Below are 20,000 nucleotides of genomic sequence, written 5' to 3' on the forward strand. Positions count from 1 at the left end.
GTATATATATATACATATACATTTATGTGTGTATATATATTTGTATATATGTATATATATATGTGTATATATTTGTGTATATATATATTTGTATATATGTATGTATATATACGTGTATATATGTATGTATATACATACATATATACACGAAGCCTATATATATATATATATATATATATATATATATATATATATATATATATAGGGGTAGAGCGGAATATGCTAGAGCAGAAGAGCTGAGAAACCTGCGAAACAGACTTGTAAGGATGAAATACCCTCTGTGACTTTTCCCGACCTAACGTGTATGTATATATGTATATATGTTTATGTATACATTTTATATATATGTGTGTATATGTATGTATATATGTGTGTATATTTATGTATGTATATTTATGTGTATGTATGAATGTATTTGTACATGTATATATATGTGTGTATGTGTATGTATATATGTGTGTGTATATATACGTATATATGTGTGTATATGTATGAATATATGTATATATGTGTGTTTATATGTATGCATATATGTATGTACGTGTGTGTATATATGTATGTATATATGTGTGTGTTTATGTATGTGTATATGTATATATTTGTATGTGTGTGTATATGTATATGTGTGTATATGTATGTATATACGTGTATACTTGTGTGTATATGTATGAATATATGTGCATGTATATGTATGTATATATATATATATATATGTATGTGTGTGTGTGTTTATGTATGTATACATGTATATATGTGTATGTATATATGTGTGTATGTGTATGTATATATGTATATATGTGTGTATGTATATATATATATATATATATATATGTGTGTGTGTATATCTATATACAGTACGTTTGTGTATATGTATGTATATATATAATATATATATATATGTATGTGTATATATATATATATATATATATATATAAATATATATATATATATATATATATATATATATATATATATATATATATATATATATATATATATATGTGTGTAAAGCATGTGTATATATATATATATCAGGACACGGAGCTGCTCTCTCCGGGCATCGTCATCAACAGCATCTCGCCGTCCCTGGAAGGCAGCCGCCACCTCAGCCGCAGCAACATCGACATCCCGCGCTGCTCGGGCCCCGACGACCCCAAGAAGCAGCTGCCGCGTAAGCGCAGCGACTCCTCCACCTACGAGCTGGACACCATCAAGCACCACCAGGCCTTCCTGTCCAGGTGAGGATGCAGATTTCCTCGCCTAGCGGCAGGAGGCTTGAAAGTGTCGCGTGTGTGTGTGTGTGTGTGTGTGTGTGTGTGTGTGTATGTGTGTGTGTATGTGTGTGTGTGTGTGTGTGTGTGTGGGCGTGAGCAGCCTGCACTCCAGCGTGGTCCACGGCGAGGCGGGGTCGCGCCGCTCCAGCAACAGCACCATGCTGGATGGCACCTCCTTGGGGAAGTTCGACTTTGAGGTGACCGACTTCTTCTTGTTCGGATCTCCCCTGGGACTGGTGCTGGCGCTGAGGAAGACCGTGGTGCCCTCCTTGGACGGTGAGGGAGCATTGCTGATCTTTACTCACTACAATTCGCAACTTCAGGAGAAAATTTAGTTCGAATGCTGAAATCAGCAAGCTGAACCTAAATGCTAGCAGTTAGCATGTGTCAAGTACCAAGTTATATGACTCGGAGGTGTTTGCATGCAAAATTGAGCAAAAAAAGTTAGCGTGCTAACATTAGCATGTGTCATTTACCAAGTTATATCTCAATGAGGTGTTAGTAAAAAAGTTAGCATGCTAACATTAGCATGTGTCATATACCAAGTTATATCCCAATGAGGTATGGGTAAAACAGTTAGCATGCTAACATTAGCATGTGTCATATACCAAGTTATATCCCAATGAGGTATGGGTAAAACAGTTAGCATGCCAACATTAGCATGTGTCATATACCAAGTTATATCCCAATGAGGTGTTGGTAAAAAAAGTCATCATGCTAACATTAGCATGTGTCATTTACCAAGTTATATCTCAATGAGGTGTTAGTAAAAAAGTTAGCATGCTAACATTAGCATGTGTCATATAACAAGTTATATCCCAATGAGGTATGGGTAAAACAGTTAGAATGCTAACATTAGCATGTGTCATATACCAAGTTATATCCCAATGAGTATGGGTAAAACAGTTAGCATGCTAACATTAGCATGTGTCATATACCAAGTTATAACCTAATGAGGTGTTGGTAAAAAAAAGTTATCATGCTAACAGCATGTGTCAAGTACCAAGTTATATGACTCTTAAGTGTTTTGGTGCAAAATTGGCCATAAAAACTTAGCATCATAACATTAGCATGCTAACAGTAAGCATGTGTCAAGTACAGAGTTATTTCACTATATGAGGTGTTCGGCTGTAAAACTGATAGCATGCTAACAGTTACCATCTGTCGAACTCCACGTTTTGTGACTCTAAAGGTATTTGGCTGCAGAACTGGCAAAAAAAAAGTTAGAATGCTAACAGTTAACATCAGTCAAATACCTAGTTATGTGACTCTGAGGTGTTTGGCTGCAAAACCGGCTAAAGAAGTCAGTAGTAAATGTTAGCATATTGCATTCTAACAGTTAGCATGTGTCAAGTACCAAGTTGTTTGACTCCGAGGTGGAACAAGGGACAGTCAGGCCGCCCAAGAGCCGGGTCGACTGTGCCGGCCACAGGGCCAGCGGCATTCGTAGACAGACACGCCCAGCAGAGGACAAGGCATGGGAGAAGCAGGAGACAGCCAGCACCCAAGCCAGCGAGAGACCGCACCCCACGCGGGCAGAAAGGCGGGACGCCCTGCCTTGAGGGCCCCAGGAACTCCCCACAGTCGGACGGGAAGACCACCCCAACAGCAACATGGCCCCCATTTAGGAGAGCACGACGGGGGCCGCCCCAGACCACCTGCTGGGACCCAATGAAGGAGATGAAACATCCAGCAACTACCCGAGTGGATGGTCCCACGAAAGGAAGAGGAAGAAGAAGAAAAAAAGAAAAGAAAGAGATCACAGACACAGGAACCGCGGGCCCCACGCAGTCAGGCCGCCCAAGAACGGGTTGACTGTGCCGGCCGCAGGGCCAGTGGCATTCATAGACAGACACACCCGGTAGAGGACAAGGCACGGGAGAAGCAGGAAACAGCCTTCCCCCAAGTCAGCAAGAGACCGCACTCCACACGGGTAGAAAGGCGGGACGCACCGCCTTTAGGGGCATCCCAGGGTCTTCCTGTCCACGCAGTCGGACAGGAAGACAGCCCCAACAGCATGTCCCCCTAAGTGCCTAACCCTGTTCAGGAGAGCACAACGGGGACCGCCCCAGACTGCCTGCAGGGACCCCAATGAAGGAGATGCAACATCCAGCAACTGCCCGAGTGGATCCTCCCCCTTAAAGGAAGAGGAAGAAAAGAAAAGAAAGAGATCACAGACACGCTGACACACAATGTCACTACCGACAAACCACAACATCGGCCACTCCACCGCACGCACCTCAAACGAACAGCAGCAGAAACAACCAGCACCACCCGATCAAATCAAAGTGGCCGACAACCACGCGCCAACAGGACCATGGAGACCAGCCGGCGCCAGCTCGCCAGTCAGCCCAAACACAAACAGGCAAACAAGGGACACCAAAAAAAAAAAATCCATCTTCTGGGAGTTAAGTCTCCCACTAGTGACACCTTTCTTTACTTCAGGGTCCTTGAACACACCACCATTTAACTTTCTATCATGCGACCACATATTATATTACATTTTTTTCCCGGTTCCAAAATGGACGGTGGTGGAGGAGAGTACTGCCCCCTGCTGGCTGGGAGTGTAACTGCGGTGTGTTTCCCATCAGTGACGGCGCTGCGCCCGGCCTGCCAGCAGGTCTACAACCTGTTCCACCCGGCCGACCCGTCCGCCTCCCGCCTGGAGCCCCTCCTGGACAAGCGCTTCCACCTGCTGCCTCCCTTCAGCGTCCCCCGCTATCAGCGCTTCCCCCTGGGGGACGGACTCTCCGCTCTCCTGGGCGAGTACACGGGCGCCGGGGACTTCCAGGGACCGATGCAATAACGTGTTGGCTGTTTCCACCCGTGTAGTGGAGACCGTGCAGAGCAACCCCCAGCTGCTGATGGAGACGCCGGTGGGGGGCGGAGCTTCGCATCGTGGGCAGGAGAGCGGCGTGCACGAGACCTCCATCCCCGTGCCCGTCCTCAACTGGCCGTCCTCGCAGCACCACGCGGAAAGTAAGTGTTTGGACTCTTTGAATCGGGGGTGTCCTAAGTAAAATTAATAAGTATTCTGAAAATACTTTTGCATAAAAAGAAAAAAAACTTAAAAAGTGGAATAAAAGTGCAAACAGGTGAAACGTCATATTGACACTAATAAGGAATCCAAATCAATGTTGTTATGAATTATTCACACATTTAAGTACTTCAAATATTTTGGGGGAAAATATTGCATATTTTCTGTGTTTTCCATCTAAAAAATAAGTTTGTGTTGACAAAAAGGACATAAAACAAAGAAAAATGAAAAACAATTTTAAATGATAAAGTATTATAAAGGATCTGAAGTCTTGATCTGAAAAAAATAATATTCAATTGTATAGAAATAAATGATTATTATATATGGCTTTTTGAATGTTGAATTATTATATAATTTATAATATTGCCATACAAGTTGATGTAAAAATTATAAACTATCTGAAGTCTTGTTTTGAAAAATTATGAGTTGTTTAAGGCGCAAAACAAACCAACAATAATTGTAAAAAGTATAAAAACGTATAGTCGACGGATGAATCTGAATTTGGTCAAAACTTAAGTTTTGAATGTAAAAAAAATTATAATAAATAAATAAAATAAAATAAAATAAAATAAATATATTAATTTTTCTATTTATTTGTTTTATTGACTCATTTTTAACAGTTTTATGAGTTGGGGCCCTTTTGGATCCCCAAGAATTTTTAGTATCATTGCTCAAAAAAAAAAAAAAAAAAAAGAGTCAAAATCAATGTTGTCTATTTGAAAATACTTTTGGAGAAAGTTAATGCATATTTTGTGTTTTTGACGTATAAAAAATGTTGGTTTTTTTTTGACAAAAAATTACGTAAAACAAACAAAATATAAAAACTTTTAGTCGACGGATGAATTTGAATTTGCTCAAGAGACTTAAGTTGTTTTAAATGTTTATATATATATATATGTATATATATATATATATATATGACTTATTTTTTAGTGTCATTGCTCCAAAAAAAAAATTATGAATCAAAATCAATGTTGTCTATTTTAAAATATTTTTGGAGAAAGTTAATGTACATTTTGTGTTTTTGACATATAAAAAATGTTTTGTTTTTTTGTTGTTTTTTACAAAAAATTACGTAAAACAAACAAAAGATAAAAACTTTTAGTAGACGGATGAATCTGAATTTGCTCAAGAAGACTTAAGTAGTTTTAAATGTTAAAAAAAAAAAAAAAATATATATATATATATATATATATATATATATATATATATATATATATATATATATATATATATATATATATATATATATATATATATATATATATAACTTATTTTTAACAGTTTTATGAGTTTGGGCCCTTTTGGATCCCCAAGAATTTTAGTATCATTGCTCAAAAAAAAAAAAAAAAAGAGTCAAAAACAATGTTGTCTATTTGAAAATATTTTTGGAGAAAATTAATGCATATTTTGTGTTTTTGACATATAAAAAATGTTGTTTTTTTTCGACAAAAAATTACGTAAAACAAACACATTATAAAAACTTTTAGTCGACGGATGAATTTGAATTTGCTCAAGAGACTTAAGTAGTTTTAAATGTTTATATATATATATATATATATATATATGACTTATTTTTAACAGTTTTATGAGTTAGGGCCCTTTTGGATCCCCAATAATTTTTAGTATCATTGTTCAAAAAAAAAAAAAAAAAAAGAGTCAAAATCAATGTTGTCTATTTGAAAATATTTTTGGAGAAAGTTAATGCATATTTTGTGTTTTTGACATATAAAAAATGTTGGGTTTTTTTGCACAAAAAATTACGTAAAACAAACAAAATATAAAAACTTTTAGTAGACGGATGAATCTGAATTTGCTCAAGAGACTTAAGTAGTTTTAAATGTTAAAAAAAAAAAAAAATATATATATATATATATATATGTCTTATTTTTAACAGTTTTATGAGTTGGGGCCCTTTTGGATCCCCAATAATTTTTAGTATCATTGTTCAAAAAAAAAAAAAAAAAAAAGAGTCAAAATCAATGTTGTCTATTTGAAAATATTTTTGGAGAAAGTTAATGCATATTTTGTGTTTTTGACATATAAAAAATGTTGGGTTTTTTTGCACAAAAAATTACGTAAAACAAACAAAATATAAAAACTTTTAGTCGACGGATGAATCTGAATTTGCTCAAGAGACTTAAGTAGTTTTAAATGTTTATATATATACATATGACTTATTTTTAACACTTCTATGAGTTGGGGCCCTTTTAGATCCCCAAGAATTTTAGTGTCATTGCTCCAAAAAAAAAAAAAAAAAAAGAATCAAAATCAATGTTGTCTATTTTAAAATATTTTTGGAGAAAGTTAATGTACATTTTGTGTTTTTGACGTATAAAAAATGTTTTGTTTTTTTGTTGTTTTTTACAAAAAATGACGTAAAACAAACAAAATATAAAAACGTTTAGTAGACGGATGAATCTGAATTTGTTCAAGAAGACTTAAGTAGTTTTAAATGTAAAATATATATACATATATATATATATATATATATATATATATATATATGACTTATTTTTAACAGTTTTATGAGTTGGGGCCCTTTTGGATCCCCAAGAATTTTAGTATCATTGCTCCCCAAAAAAAAAAAAAGAGTCAAAAACAATGTTGTCTATTTGAAAATATTTTTGGAGAAAATTAATGCATATTTTGTGTTTTTGACATATAAAAAATGTTGTTTTTTTTCGACAAAAAATTACGTAAAACAAACACATTATAAAAACTTTTAGTCGACGGATGAATTTGAATTTGCTCAAGAGACTTAAGTAGTTTTAAATGTTTATATATATATATATATATATGACTTATTTTTAACAGTTTTATGAGTTGGGGCCCTTTTGGATCCCCAATAATTTTTAATATCATTGTTCCAAAAAAAAAGGAAAAAAAGAGTCAAAATCAATGTTGTCTATTTGAAAATATTTTGGGAGAAAGTTAATGCATATTTTGTGTTTTTGACATATAAAAAATGTTGGGTTTTTTTGCACAAAAAATGACGTAAAACAAACAAAATATAAAAACTTTTAGTAGACGGATGAATCTGAATTTGCTCAAGAGACTTAAGTAGTTTTAAATGTTAAAAAAAAAAATATATATATATATATATATATATATATATATATATATATATATATATATATATATATATATATATATATATGACTTATTTTTAACAGTTTTATGAGTTGGGGCCCTTTTGGATCCCCAATAATTTTTAGTATCATTGTTCAAAAAAAAAAAAAGGAGTCAAAATCAATGTATTCTATTTGAAAATATTTTTGGAGAAAGTTAATGCATATTTTGTGTTTTTGACATATAAAAAATGTTGGGTTTTTTTTCACAAAAAATGACGTAAAACAAACAAAATATAAAGACTTTTAGTAGACGGATGAATCTGAATTTGCTCAAGAGACTTAAGTAGTTTTAAATGTTTATATATATACATATGACTTATTTTTAACACTTTTATGAGTTGGGGCCCTTTTGGATCCCCAATAATTTTTAGTATCATTGTTCAAAAAAAAAAAAAAAAAAAAGAGTCAAAATCAATGTTGTCTATATGAAAATATTTGTGGAGAAAGTTAATGCATATTTTGTGTTTTTGACATATAAAAAATGTTGGGTTTTTTTGCACAAAAAATTACGTAAAACAAACAAAATATAAAAACTTTTAGTCGACGGATGAATCTGAATTTGCTCAAGAGACTTAAGTGGTTTTAAATGTTTATATATATACATATGACTTATTTTTAACACTTCTATGAGTTGGGGCCCTTTTAGATCCCCAAGAATTTTAGTGTCATTGCTCCAAAAAAAAAAAAAATAATGAATCAAAATCAATGTTGTCTATTTTAAAATATTTTTGGAGAAAGTTAATGTACATTTTGTGTTTTTGACGTATAAAAAATGTTTTGTTTTTTGTTGTTTTTTACAAAAAATGACGTAAAACAAACAAAATATAAAAACGTTTAGTAGACGGATGAATCTGAATTTGTTCAAGAAGACTTAAGTAGTTTTAAATGTAAAATATATATACATATATATATATATATATATATATATATATATATATATATATATATATATATATATATATATATATATATATATATATATATATATATATATATATATATGACTTATTTCTAACAGTTTTATGAGTTGGGGCCCTTTTGGATCCCCAAGAATTTTAGTATCATTGCTCCCCAAAAAAAAAAAAAGAGTCAAAAACAATGTTGTCTATTTGAAAATATTTTTGGAGAAAATTAATGCATATTTTGTGTTTTTGACATATAAAAAATGTTGTTTTTTTTCGACAAAAAATTACGTAAAACAAACACATTATAAAAACTTTTAGTCGACGGATGAATTTGAATTTGCTCAAGAGACTTAAGTAGTTTTAAATGTTTATATATATATATATATATATATGACTTATTTTTAACAGTTTTATGAGTTGGGGCCCTTTTGGATCCCCAATAATTTTTAATATCATTGTTCCAAAAAAAAAGGAAAAAAAGAGTCAAAATCAATGTTGTCTATTTGAAAATATTTTGGGAGAAAGTTAATGCATATTTTGTGTTTTTGACATATAAAAAATGTTGGGTTTTTTTGCACAAAAAATGACGTAAAACAAACAAAATATAAAAACTTTTAGTAGACGGATGAATCTGAATTTGCTCAAGAGACTTAAGTAGTTTTAAATGTTAAAAAAAAAAAAAAAATATATATATATATATATATATATATATATATATATATATATATATATATATATATGACTTATTTTTAACAGTTTTATGAGTTGGGGCCCTTTTGGATCCCCAATAATTTTTAGTATCATTGTTCCAAAAAAAAAAAGGAGTCAAAATCAATGTATTCTATTTGAAAATATTTTTGGAGAAAGTTAATGCATATTTTGTGTTTTTGACATATAAAAAATGTTGGGTTTTTTTTCACAAAAAATGACGTAAAACAAACAAAATATAAAGACTTTTAGTAGACGGATGAATCTGAATTTGCTCAAGAGACTTAAGTAGTTTTAAATGTTTATATATATACATATGACTTATTTTTAACACTTTTATGAGTTGGGGCCCTTTTGGATCCCCAATAATTTTTAGTATCATTGTTCAAAAAAAAAAAAAAAAAAAAAGAGTCAAAATCAATGTTGTCTATATGAAAATATTTGTGGAGAAAGTTAATGCATATTTTGTGTTTTTGACATATAAAAAATGTTGGGTTTTTTTGCACAAAAAATTACGTAAAACAAACAAAATATAAAAACTTTTAGTCGACGGATGAATCTGAATTTGCTCAAGAGACTTAAGTAGTTTTAAATGTTTATATATATACATATGACTTATTTTTAACACTTCTATGAGTTGGGGCCCTTTTAGATCCCCAAGAATTTTAGTGTCATTGCTCCAAAAAAAAAAAAAATAATGAATCAAAATCAATGTTGTCTATTTTAAAATATTTTTGGAGAAAGTTAATGTACATTTTGTGTTTTTGACGTATAAAAAATGTTTTGTTTTTTGTTGTTTTTTACAAAAAATGACGTAAAACAAACAAAATATAAAAACGTTTAGTAGACGGATGAATCTGAATTTGTTCAAGAAGACTTAAGTAGTTTTAAATGTAAAATATATATACATATATATATATATATATATATATATATATATATATATATATATATATATATATATATATATATATATATATATATATATATATATATATATGACTTATTTTTAACAGTTTTATGAGTTGGGGCCCTTTTGGATCCCCAAGAATTTTAGTATCATTGCTCCCCAAAAAAAAAAAAAAAGAGTCAAAATCAATGTTGTCTATTTGAAAATATTTTGGGAGAAAATTAAGGCATATTTTGTGTTTTTGACATATAAAAAATGTTGGATTTTTTCGACAAAAAATTACGTAAAACAAACACATTATAAAAACTTTTAGTCGACGGATGAATTTGAATTTGCTCAAGAGACTTAAGTAGTTTTAAATGTTTATATATATATATATATATATATATATATATATATATATATATATATATATGTATATATATATATAATTTTATTGTCATTGCTCCAAAAAAAAAAAAATAATGAATCAAAATCAATCTTGTCTATTTTAAAATATTTTTGGAGAAAGTTAATGTACATTTTGTGTTTTTGACATATAAAAAATGTTTTGTTTTTTTGTTGTTTTTTTACAAAAAATGACGTGAAACAAACAAAATATAAAAACTTTTAGTAGACGGATGCATCTGAATTTGCTCAAGAGACTTAAGTAGTTTTAAATGCTAATAAAAAAATAATTAAAAAAATATGTAAATGTGTATATATATATATATATATATATATATATATATATATATATATATATATATATATATATATATATATATATATATATATAAATATGAAGAATTTTAGTGTCATTGCTCAAAAAATAATAATGAATCAAAATCAATGTTGTCTAATTGAAAATATTTTGGGAGAAAATGAATGCATATTTTGTGTTTTTGACATACAAAAAATGTTGGGGTTTTTTTGGACAAAAAATAACGTAAAATAAAAAATTTTTAAAAACTTTTAGTCGACGGATGAACTTGAATTTGCTCAAGGGATTCAGGTGACTTTTTAAAAAAATGTTTTTTAATTAAAATCATTTGAACACTTTTATAAGTTGGAGCCCTTTTTGGTTTCCAAGAATTTGAGTGGGACTTTTTTTTTTAATGGCCTTGCTCAAAAAAATAATGAATGAATCAAAATAAATGTTCTTATAAATTATTATTATATTATTTAATAACATCAAATAATCTATTTTGAAATATTTTGGGGGTCAATTATTGCATAGTTTGTGTGTTTGCCATATAAACAATTGTAGTTATTTTTTGGGACAAAAATGGCGTAAAAAAAAACAAAAAAAAAAGTTAAAATTATATCCTAAATTTAGTTGACGGATGAATCTGACTTTGCTCAAGAGACTTAAGTTTTGAAAGTAAAAAAAAAAAAAAATTGTGTATATATATATATATATATATATATATATATATATATATATATATAGCCCCTGCATGCTTTATTTTGTCATTGTGTGGCCCTTGGTGTAAAAAGTGTGGCCCTTGGTGTAAAAAGTGTGGCCCTGCTGCTTTAAGCGCTCACTCTGTGGACGCCTCTCTCCTTCCTCCCTCCTCCCTCCTCTCTCCACAGCCGACGCCCACATCTCCGTGGACGCCCCCTGCCCACCCTCCACGTCCCCGGGGGTCCCTCACATCCGCTGCCACCGCAGGGCCAGCGAGGCCAGCTTGGCCAGTCAGGTGTCGGGTCTGGCCGACTCCTACGCCGCCTCCAACCTCGCCAACAGTAAGCCCCGCCTCCTGGCCTCTTCGCCGCCGTCCTCATGTGTTGACGTGTTTGTCGCCGGGCGAACGTCCCCCCCCCCTTACCCCCGTCCCCCAGCACGCCAGCCAGCGAGGAGGCCCAGCCTGCTGTCACACCTGCCCTACGGTAAACTGGCCTGCCGGACGCCGTCTTTGCGGTCGGCCAAGAAAAGCCGACAGGTGTCCCCGAGACAGTCCCAGATGACCTCTGACCTCAGCGAGGTCACGTCTGACATGGTTGATTTCAGCTCGGCGCCCCCCTCCCCCGCGGTGCTGAGGAACTTAGAGCAAGGTACTCTGGGAAGTGGAGTGTGAGGACTAGGACTCCTTCCTCATCGCGTAGTCTTCCTCAGTAGGACCTAGTCCTCCTCAGTAGGACCTAGTCCTCCTCAGTAGAACCGAGTCTTCCTCAGTAGGACCTAGTCCTCCTCAGTAGGACCTAGTCCCCTTCAGTAGGTCCTAGTCTTCCTCAGTAGGTCCAGGTCTTCCTCAGTAGGTCCTACACTTCCTCAGTAGGACCTAGTCCTCCTAAGTAGACCCATGTCTTCCTCAATAGGGCCTAGTCTTGTTCAGTAGGACCTAGTCTTCCTCAGTAGAACCGAGTCTTCCTCAGTAGGACCTAGTCCTCCTCAGTAGACCCATGTCTTCCTCAGTAGGGCCTAGTCTTGTTCAGTAGGACCTAGTCTTCCTCAGTAGAACCGAGTCTTCCTCAGTAGGACCTAGTCTTCCTCAGTAGAACTGAGTCTTCCTCAGTAGAACCTAGTCTTCCTCAGTAGGACCTAGTCTTCCTCAGTAGGACTTAGTCCTCCTCAGTAGGACCTAGTCCTCCTCAGTAGGACCTAGTCCTCTTCAGTAGGTCCTAGTCTTCCTCAGTAGGTCCTACTCTTCCTCAGTAGGACCTAGTCCTCCTAAGTAGAACCATGTCTTCCTCAGTAGGGCCTAGTCTTGTTCAGTAGGACCTAGTCTTCCTCAGTAGAACCGAGTCTTCCTCAGTAGAACCGAGTCTTCCTAAGTAGAACCATGTCTTCCTCAGTAGGGCCTAGTCTTCCTCAGTAGGACCTAGTCTTCCTCAGTAGAACCGAGTCTTCCTCAGTAGAACTGAGTCTTCCTCAGTAGGACCTAGTCTTCCTCAGTAGGACTTAGTCCTCCTAAGTAGAACCATGTCCTCCTCAGTAGGGCCTAGTTTTCTTCAGTAGGACATAGTCTTCCTCAGTAGGTCCTAGTCTTCCTCAGTAGGACCTAGTCCTCCTCAGTAGGACTTAGTCCTCTTCAGTAGGACCTAGTCTTCCTCAGTAGGTCCTAGTCTTCCTCAGTAGGTCCTACTCTTCCTCAGTAGGACCTAGTCTTCCTCAGTAGGTCCTACTCTTCCTCAGTAGGACCTAGTCCTCCTAAGTAGAACCATGTCTTCCTCAGTAGGGCCTAGTCTTCTTCAGTAGGACCTAGTCTTTCTCAGTAGAACCGAGTCTTCCTCAGTAGAACCGAGTCTTCCTCAGTAGGACCTAGTCTTCCTCAGTAGAACCTAGTCTTCTTCAGTAGGACCTAGTCTTCCTCAGTAGAACCAAGTCTTTCTCAGTAGAACCAAATCTTCCTCAGTAGGACCTAGTCTTCCTCAGTAGGACTTAGTCCTCCTAAGTAGAACCATGTCTTCCTCAGTAGGGCCTAGTCTTCTTCAGTAGGACCTAGTCTTCCTCAGTAGAACCGAGTCTTCCTCAGTAGAACCGAGTCTTCCTCAGTATGACCTAGTCTTCCACAGTAGAACCTAGTCTTCTTCAGTAGGACCTAGTCTTCCTCAGTAGAACCACGTCTTCCTCAGTAGGACCTAGTCTTCCTCAGTAGAACCGAGTCTTCCTCAGTAGGACTTAGTCCTCCTAAGTAGAACCATGTCCTCCTCAGTAGGGCCTAGTTTTCTTCAGTAGGACCTAGTCTTCCTCAGTAGAACCGAGTCTTCCTCAGTGGAACCAAGTCTTCCTCAGTAGGACCTAGTCTTCCTCAGTACGACTTAGTCCTCCTAAGTAGAACCATGTCTTCCTCAGTAGGGCTTAGTCTTCTTCAGTAGGACCTAGTCTTCCTCAGTAGAACCGAGTCTTCCTCAGTAGGACTTAGTCCTCCTAAGTAGAATCATGTCCTCCTCAGTAGGGCCTAGTTTTCTTCAGTAGGACCTAGTCTTCCTCAGTAGAACCGAGTCTTCCTCAGTGGAACCGAGTCTTCCTCAGTAGGACCTAGTCTTCCTCAGTAGAACCTAGTCTTCTTCAGTAGGACCTAGTCTTCCTCAGTAGAACCGAGTCTTCCTCAGTAGGACCTAGTCTTCCTCAGTAGGACTTAGTCCTCCTCAGTAGGACCATGTCTACCTCAATAGGACCTAATCTTCTTCAATGGTACCTAGTCTTCCTCAGTAGGACTTAGTCTTCCTCAGTAGGTCCTAGGCTTCCTCCCTCGGCTAGTCTTCCTCAGTAGGACCTAGTTTTCTTCAATAGGACCTAGTTTTCCTCAGTAGGACCTAGTCTTCCTCAATAAGACCTAGTCTTCCTCAGTAGGACCTAGTCTTCCTTAGTAGGACCTAGTCTTCTTCAATAGGAACTAGTCTTCCTCAGTAGGACCTGGTCTTCTTCAATATGACCTAGTCTTCCTCAGTAGGACCTAGTCTTCCTCAGTAGGAACTAGTCTTCTTCAATAGGCCATAGTTTTCTTCAATAGGACCTAGTCTGCCTCAGTAGGACTTAGTCTTCCTCCCTGGGCAAGTCTTCCTCAGTAGGACCTTGTCTTCCTTAGTAGGACCTAGTCTTCCCTAGTAGGACCTAGTCTTCCTATTAGCTAGCTTCCTATGTTAGCTTTATTAGGTAAGGTTTTAGGTTTAACCTAAAAATCAAGGTTTGTGATACCGGGTGTTGTTGAGCAAATATGCTAACAGTTAACGTGCTGTGCTACCATTTTAGTTATTTTTGTATGCTTAAACTTAAAAATCATGAATTTTGACACTTGGCGCCATGTTGGAAGTATGCTAACATCTCTTATACTAGCATGCTAATGTTAGCATGCTAACATTTTATGCTAATTTTTTTAGCAAATTTTCAATTTTTTTACTTAAAAATCATTGTTTATGATACCCGGTGTTGTCAAGCATGTATGCTAACAGTTAACGTGCTGTGCCACCCGCTTAAAAATCATGAATTTTGACACTTGGCGCCATGTTGGAAGTATGCTAACGTCTCTTATACTGGCATTGTAATGCTAGCATTTTATGCTAATGTTTTATCATGAATCAGGAATTTTGATCCTTAGCGCCATCTTGGAAGTATGCTAAGGTCTCTTATACTAGCATGCTAATGTTATCATGCTAGAATTTTCTGCTAATGTTTTATGCTAGCTTTTTTTGGGGGGGCTAATTTTCTATGTGTAAACTTAAAAATCATGGTTTATGATACCTGATGTTGTCAAGCAAGTATGTTAGCACTAGTATGTCATGCTAGCTTTTTTTTTTTTTACCAAATGTTGTATGTTCAAACCTTTCTGGATTTGAATACTTGGCGCCATCTTAGAAGTATGCCAGCTTCGACCGATCTCGGGCCAGAGGTTCAGGGCACACATGGCAGGCTCAGTTATTTATTTGAGATCTAAAAGAAGAAAGTATACGCAGCTAATAGAAAAATAAGAGGAAGTGAGAGCGAGACAGACAAAGAAAACTTCCAGGTCTTTATACAGTATTTGCCCTAAGAATTTGAGAATGAGCGAATACAGACTTTATCTGATTGTGAACAGGAATGTTTTGGAAAAGGCAGTAATACAGCATCAATCACAAAACAAACATTTAGAGAGCAACTTTGACCAAAAGACAATACAAATTGCAACAGACCTTGCGGTGGGTGGTACCTTTGCTTTCGTCCTGACGTGGTGGACACGTGGCTTAATTGCAAGAGGCGTTCCCTTACACCCTTCCTTCCGTCTTTGTCCTGGCCGCTTCAGTCGCGTCCCGCTGGTGGGGCAGCAAGAGGATGGACTACGCCCTGTACTGCCCCAACGCCCTGACGGCCTTCCCCACCGTGGCTCTGCCGCACCTCTTCCACGCCTCCTACTGGGAGTCCACGGACGTGGTCTCCTTCCTGCTCCGACAGGTGGGTCCGGTTCTTTGTTGTCTGTAGAAATGGACCGCCGTGACCACCGGTGGCGTTCTCCGGCAGGTGATGAGGCACGAGAACTCCAGGATCCTGGAGCTGAACGGCAAAGAAGTGTCGGAGTTCACGCCGTCCAAACCCAGAGAGAAGTGGCTCCGTAAGCGCACGCACGTCAAGATCCGGGTAAGAGCGCCTTTTTCTTCGGAAAATATTGCTTTTCTTACATATTCTTTCTTTTTTTTTTTGCACCTTCATTCTACCTTTATTTTTCAGTGTTCAATGTCATTTTACAATTTTTTATTTTTTTTATTCCATTTTTATTATCATCATTGATATAATATTAGGAGTGTTATTATTAATTAAGCGCATATTATTTGTATATATTGTATAAATTTGAGTGTGATGTAAGGATACCATCATAAAAAAGACATTTAATAAAAAAAACGTTATTATGGTCTTACCTTTACTTATAAATGAAGTCCATGCTCAGCTCCTTCTGATCAAAAGCATCGATAACTTGTTTATAGAAGTCTTCCTTATCTTTCTTCAGTTTTAAAAGTCTCTCTGTCTCGATGGAGATCTTTTTTTTATTACTTCCTGCTTCGATTGAAAGTCCAGTTTGGAAAAACTGTTCTATTTTAGATATGTAATCCTCCGTGTTAAAAGTGCAAGCGAGAGGAAAAAATAAACGATCGCTGCTCACTCTTGCTGCTTGTTGTCACTTCTTCTGCAGCCGAGTAGTCGCAAGAAGGATCACAAGCGCCCTCTACCACCAGGAGGCAGGAGTCATTTAATGACTCATATTTGACACACGCAGCTACGGTATATTAATAAAACAAAGCTGCTTACTGTTCTTTTTAGCATATTCAATTGCTTGGACCTTAAATCCTACTGAATAGCTCTTAATCTTCTTCCCTTTATGCGATTTACAATGATTGAAATCAGCCTCCTCCATTTTGAAAATTACTGACAGGTCAAGTATCACTCGTGACGTGACGAGTTTGACCCGGCGGAAATTCTAGACATGCGCTAATAAAAATTATATTTTGCGGAACGAGTTTGACTTGGCGTTAATCCTTAGCCGGCGGTAATGCTAAGCATGCGCTAATTATTTTGCGAAGTGAGTTTGACCCGGTTGCGATGAGGTGGCGACTTGTCCAGGGTGTACCCCGCCTTCTGCCCGATTGTAGCTGAGATAGGCGCCAGCGCCCCCCGCGACTCCTAAAAGGGAATAAGAGGTACAAAATGGATGGATGGATGGAGTTTGACCCGGCAGTAATTCTAGGCAGGCGGTTGGTAGAGTGGCCTTGCCAGCAACTTGCAGGTTCGAGTCCCGCTACTGCCATCCTAGTCACTGCCGTTGTGTCCTTGGGCAAGACACTTTACCCACCTGCTCCCAGTGCCACCCGCACTGGTTTAAATGTAACTTAGATATTGGGTTTCACTATGTAAAGCGCTTTGAGTCACTTCAGAAAAACGCTATATAAATCTAATTCACTTCACTTCACTATATACACTTCAAGGAAATACGGTACATAGAATGCACAGGACTTGCAACAGAGGGCAGGGAGTGGGCTGCTGCTATCTAAGCGCTACCCAGCCGTTCATCACCCCTAAGGGATCCAATTTCTTAGTTAGCGCCAGATGTCTAATCTGACCCATCGGCGATACGGGTTTGAAATCATTCCTGTCCCCTGTCTCCTTCCTCGTGCCAGAACGTGACGGCCAACCACCGCGTCAACGACGCCGTGTTCGCCGAGGACGGCGCCCAGACGGTGACGGGTCGCTTCATGTACGGCCCGCTGGACATGGTCACGCTGACGGGAGAGAAGGTAGAGGGCGCCGCGGCGTGACGGCGAGACCAGGCGGTGATGTGGTCTCCGCGTCTTGTGCGCAGGTTGACGTCCACATCATGACCCAACCCCCCTCGGGGGAGTGGCTCTACTTCGACACGGGGGTCACCAACAGCAGCGGCCGCGTCTCCTACGTGCTGCCCGACAGGAAGAGGCTGGGGGTCGGGGTGTATCCCGTCAAAATGGTGGTCAGGTACGCTCCTGGTGACAATCCTGGATATCACCATCGTGACATGTATCGCCTGCCCGGGACAGGGGAGACCACACCTCTGCAGACAGCTACCTGACCGTGGTGCCGCGGGGAACCGAGTTTGTGGTCTTCAGCATCGACGGCTCCTTCGCCGCCAGCGTGTCCATCATGGGCAGCGACCCCAAGGTCCGAGCAGGAGCCGTGGATGTGGTCAGGTCAGTTCTGGTACCTCCTGGTTCTTGCTCGTTTCCACCAGTTACAAAAATGTGTCACTTTAGCGCAGGGGTCACCAACGCGGTGCCCGTAAGGACCAGATGAGTCGCCCGCCGGCCTGTTCTAAAAATAGCTCAAATAGCAGCACTTACCAGTGGGGATAGCAACGTTAGCGTAGCTACGTTAGCAACATGCTAACATTACATTTTAACAGCCACATCATGCCAGGCTAGCATATTTGTAGGAGAAAAACAAAACGATCAAACTTACACCGTAGCTGAGGGACAGACAGTCATCAGAGTCCCAGCCTGCAATTTCAGACGTGTAGCGAAGCCTTTTTTTAATTTTATTGATATTTTCAAAAGTGCTGGGAGATTGTGGGCTGGGCAGTTGGAACAAAGGACACACAAATTTGCAAAAAATGAGCATTGCTATGTTAGCTACGTAAGCTACATGCTAACGTTACATTTTAACAGCCACATCATGCTAGACTAGCATATTGGTGGCAGGAAAAAAAACAGAACGATCAAACTTTCAGCTGCCACGTTTGGAGCTGCCCCCGGCTGCATTTTAAGACCTGTAGCGAAGCCTTTATATATTTCTTTTCTTTTTTTTTTTAAGTGCTGGGAGATTGTGGGCGGGGCAGGTGGAACAAAGGATCCAACATTGGCAAACAATAGCATAGCTATGTTAGCAACATGCTAACATCACATTTTAACACGAACATCATGCTAGGCTAGTTTACTTGTTGCAGGCAAAAAAACAGAACGATCAAACTTTCAGCTGCCACGTTTCTAGCTGCATTTTAAGACGTGTAGCGAAGCCTTTATTTATTTATTTGTAATTTATTTTAAGTGCTGGGATTTTGTGGGCGGGACAGGTGGAACAAAGGATACAAACGTTGCCAAACAATAGCATAGCTACGTTAGCAACATGCTAACATTACATTTTAACACCAACATCATGCTAGGCTAGCATATTCGTTGCAGGAAAAAAAAACAGAACGATCAAACTTTCAGCTGCCACGTTTGTAGCTGCATTTTAAGACGTGTAGCGAAGCCTTTATTTATTTATTTTCATTTTTTTTTAAGTGCTGGGAGATTGTGGGCGGGGCAGGTGGAACAAAGAATACAAACGTCGGCAAACAATAGCATAGCTACGTTAGCAACATGCTAAAATTACATTTTAACACGAACATCATGCTAGGCTAGTTTACTTGTTGCAGGGAAAAAAACAGAACGATCAAACTTTCAGCTGCCACGTTTCTAGCTGCCCCCGGCTGCATTTTAAGACGTGTAGCGAAGCCTTTACTTATTTAAAAAAAACACATTTTAAGTGCTGGGAGATTGTGGGCGGGGCAGGTGGAACAAAGGATACAAACATTGGCAAACAATAGCATAGCTACGTTAGCAACATGCTAACATTACATTTTAACACCAACATCATGCTAGGCTAGCATATTTGTAGCAGGCAAAAAAACAGAACGATCTAACTTTCAGCTGCCACGTTTCTAGCTGCATTTTAAGACCTGTAGCGAAGCCTTTATTTATTTATTTTTAATTTATTTTAAGTGCTGGGATATTGTGGGCGGGGCAGGTGGAACTAAGGGTACAAACATTGCCAAACAATAGCATAGCAACGTTAGCAACATGCTAACATTACATTTTAACACCAACATCATGCTAGGCTAGTATATTTGTTGCAGGAAAAAAAAACTGAACGATCAAACTTTCAGCTGCCACGTTTTAAGACGTGTAGCGAAGCCTTTTTTCTTCTTCTTCCCCCCCCCAAAGTGCTGGGAGTTTGTGGGCGGGGGAGAGGCCTAACAATAAAAATGAATACAAGTATAAAAGTTGTTTAGAAAAATCAAAGTATGTACAAAAGTGCTGAGGTCATGTGTGTGTGTGTGCAGGTACTGGCAG

At 37.5% G+C, this 20,000-nt stretch overlaps 1 protein-coding gene across 4 annotated transcripts in view; it reads left to right on the top strand.

Annotated features, from left to right (window-relative positions):
- LOC133557399 (membrane-associated phosphatidylinositol transfer protein 2-like) overlaps positions 1-20,000 on the top strand; it is a 116,032-nt gene that overhangs the window by 92,602 nt on the left and 3,430 nt on the right. For 3 of the 4 annotated variants that reach the window (XM_061907822.1, XM_061907823.1, XM_061907820.1), the window contains 12 exons: positions 1,036-1,238; positions 1,375-1,550; positions 3,866-4,036; positions 4,107-4,253; positions 11,544-11,696; positions 11,793-12,005; positions 15,674-15,822; positions 15,889-16,005; positions 17,538-17,654; positions 17,720-17,868; positions 17,931-18,080; positions 19,991-20,000. The exon at positions 19,991-20,000 is cut by the window's right edge and continues 174 nt beyond it. In XM_061907822.1, coding sequence (XP_061763806.1) covers positions 1,036-1,238; positions 1,375-1,550; positions 3,866-4,036; positions 4,107-4,253; positions 11,544-11,696; positions 11,793-12,005; positions 15,674-15,822; positions 15,889-16,005; positions 17,538-17,654; positions 17,720-17,868; positions 17,931-18,080; positions 19,991-20,000 — 1,755 coding nt within the window. The remainder of the gene's footprint in view (positions 1-1,035; positions 1,239-1,374; positions 1,551-3,865; positions 4,037-4,106; positions 4,254-11,543; positions 11,697-11,792; positions 12,006-15,673; positions 15,823-15,888; positions 16,006-17,537; positions 17,655-17,719; positions 17,869-17,930; positions 18,081-19,990) is intronic. The other variant, XM_061907824.1, reaches the window with a different exon arrangement.

This window comes from Nerophis ophidion, linkage group LG08 (genome assembly GCF_033978795.1).
Source record: "Nerophis ophidion isolate RoL-2023_Sa linkage group LG08, RoL_Noph_v1.0, whole genome shotgun sequence".
NCBI lineage: Eukaryota > Metazoa > Chordata > Actinopteri > Syngnathiformes > Syngnathidae > Nerophis > Nerophis ophidion.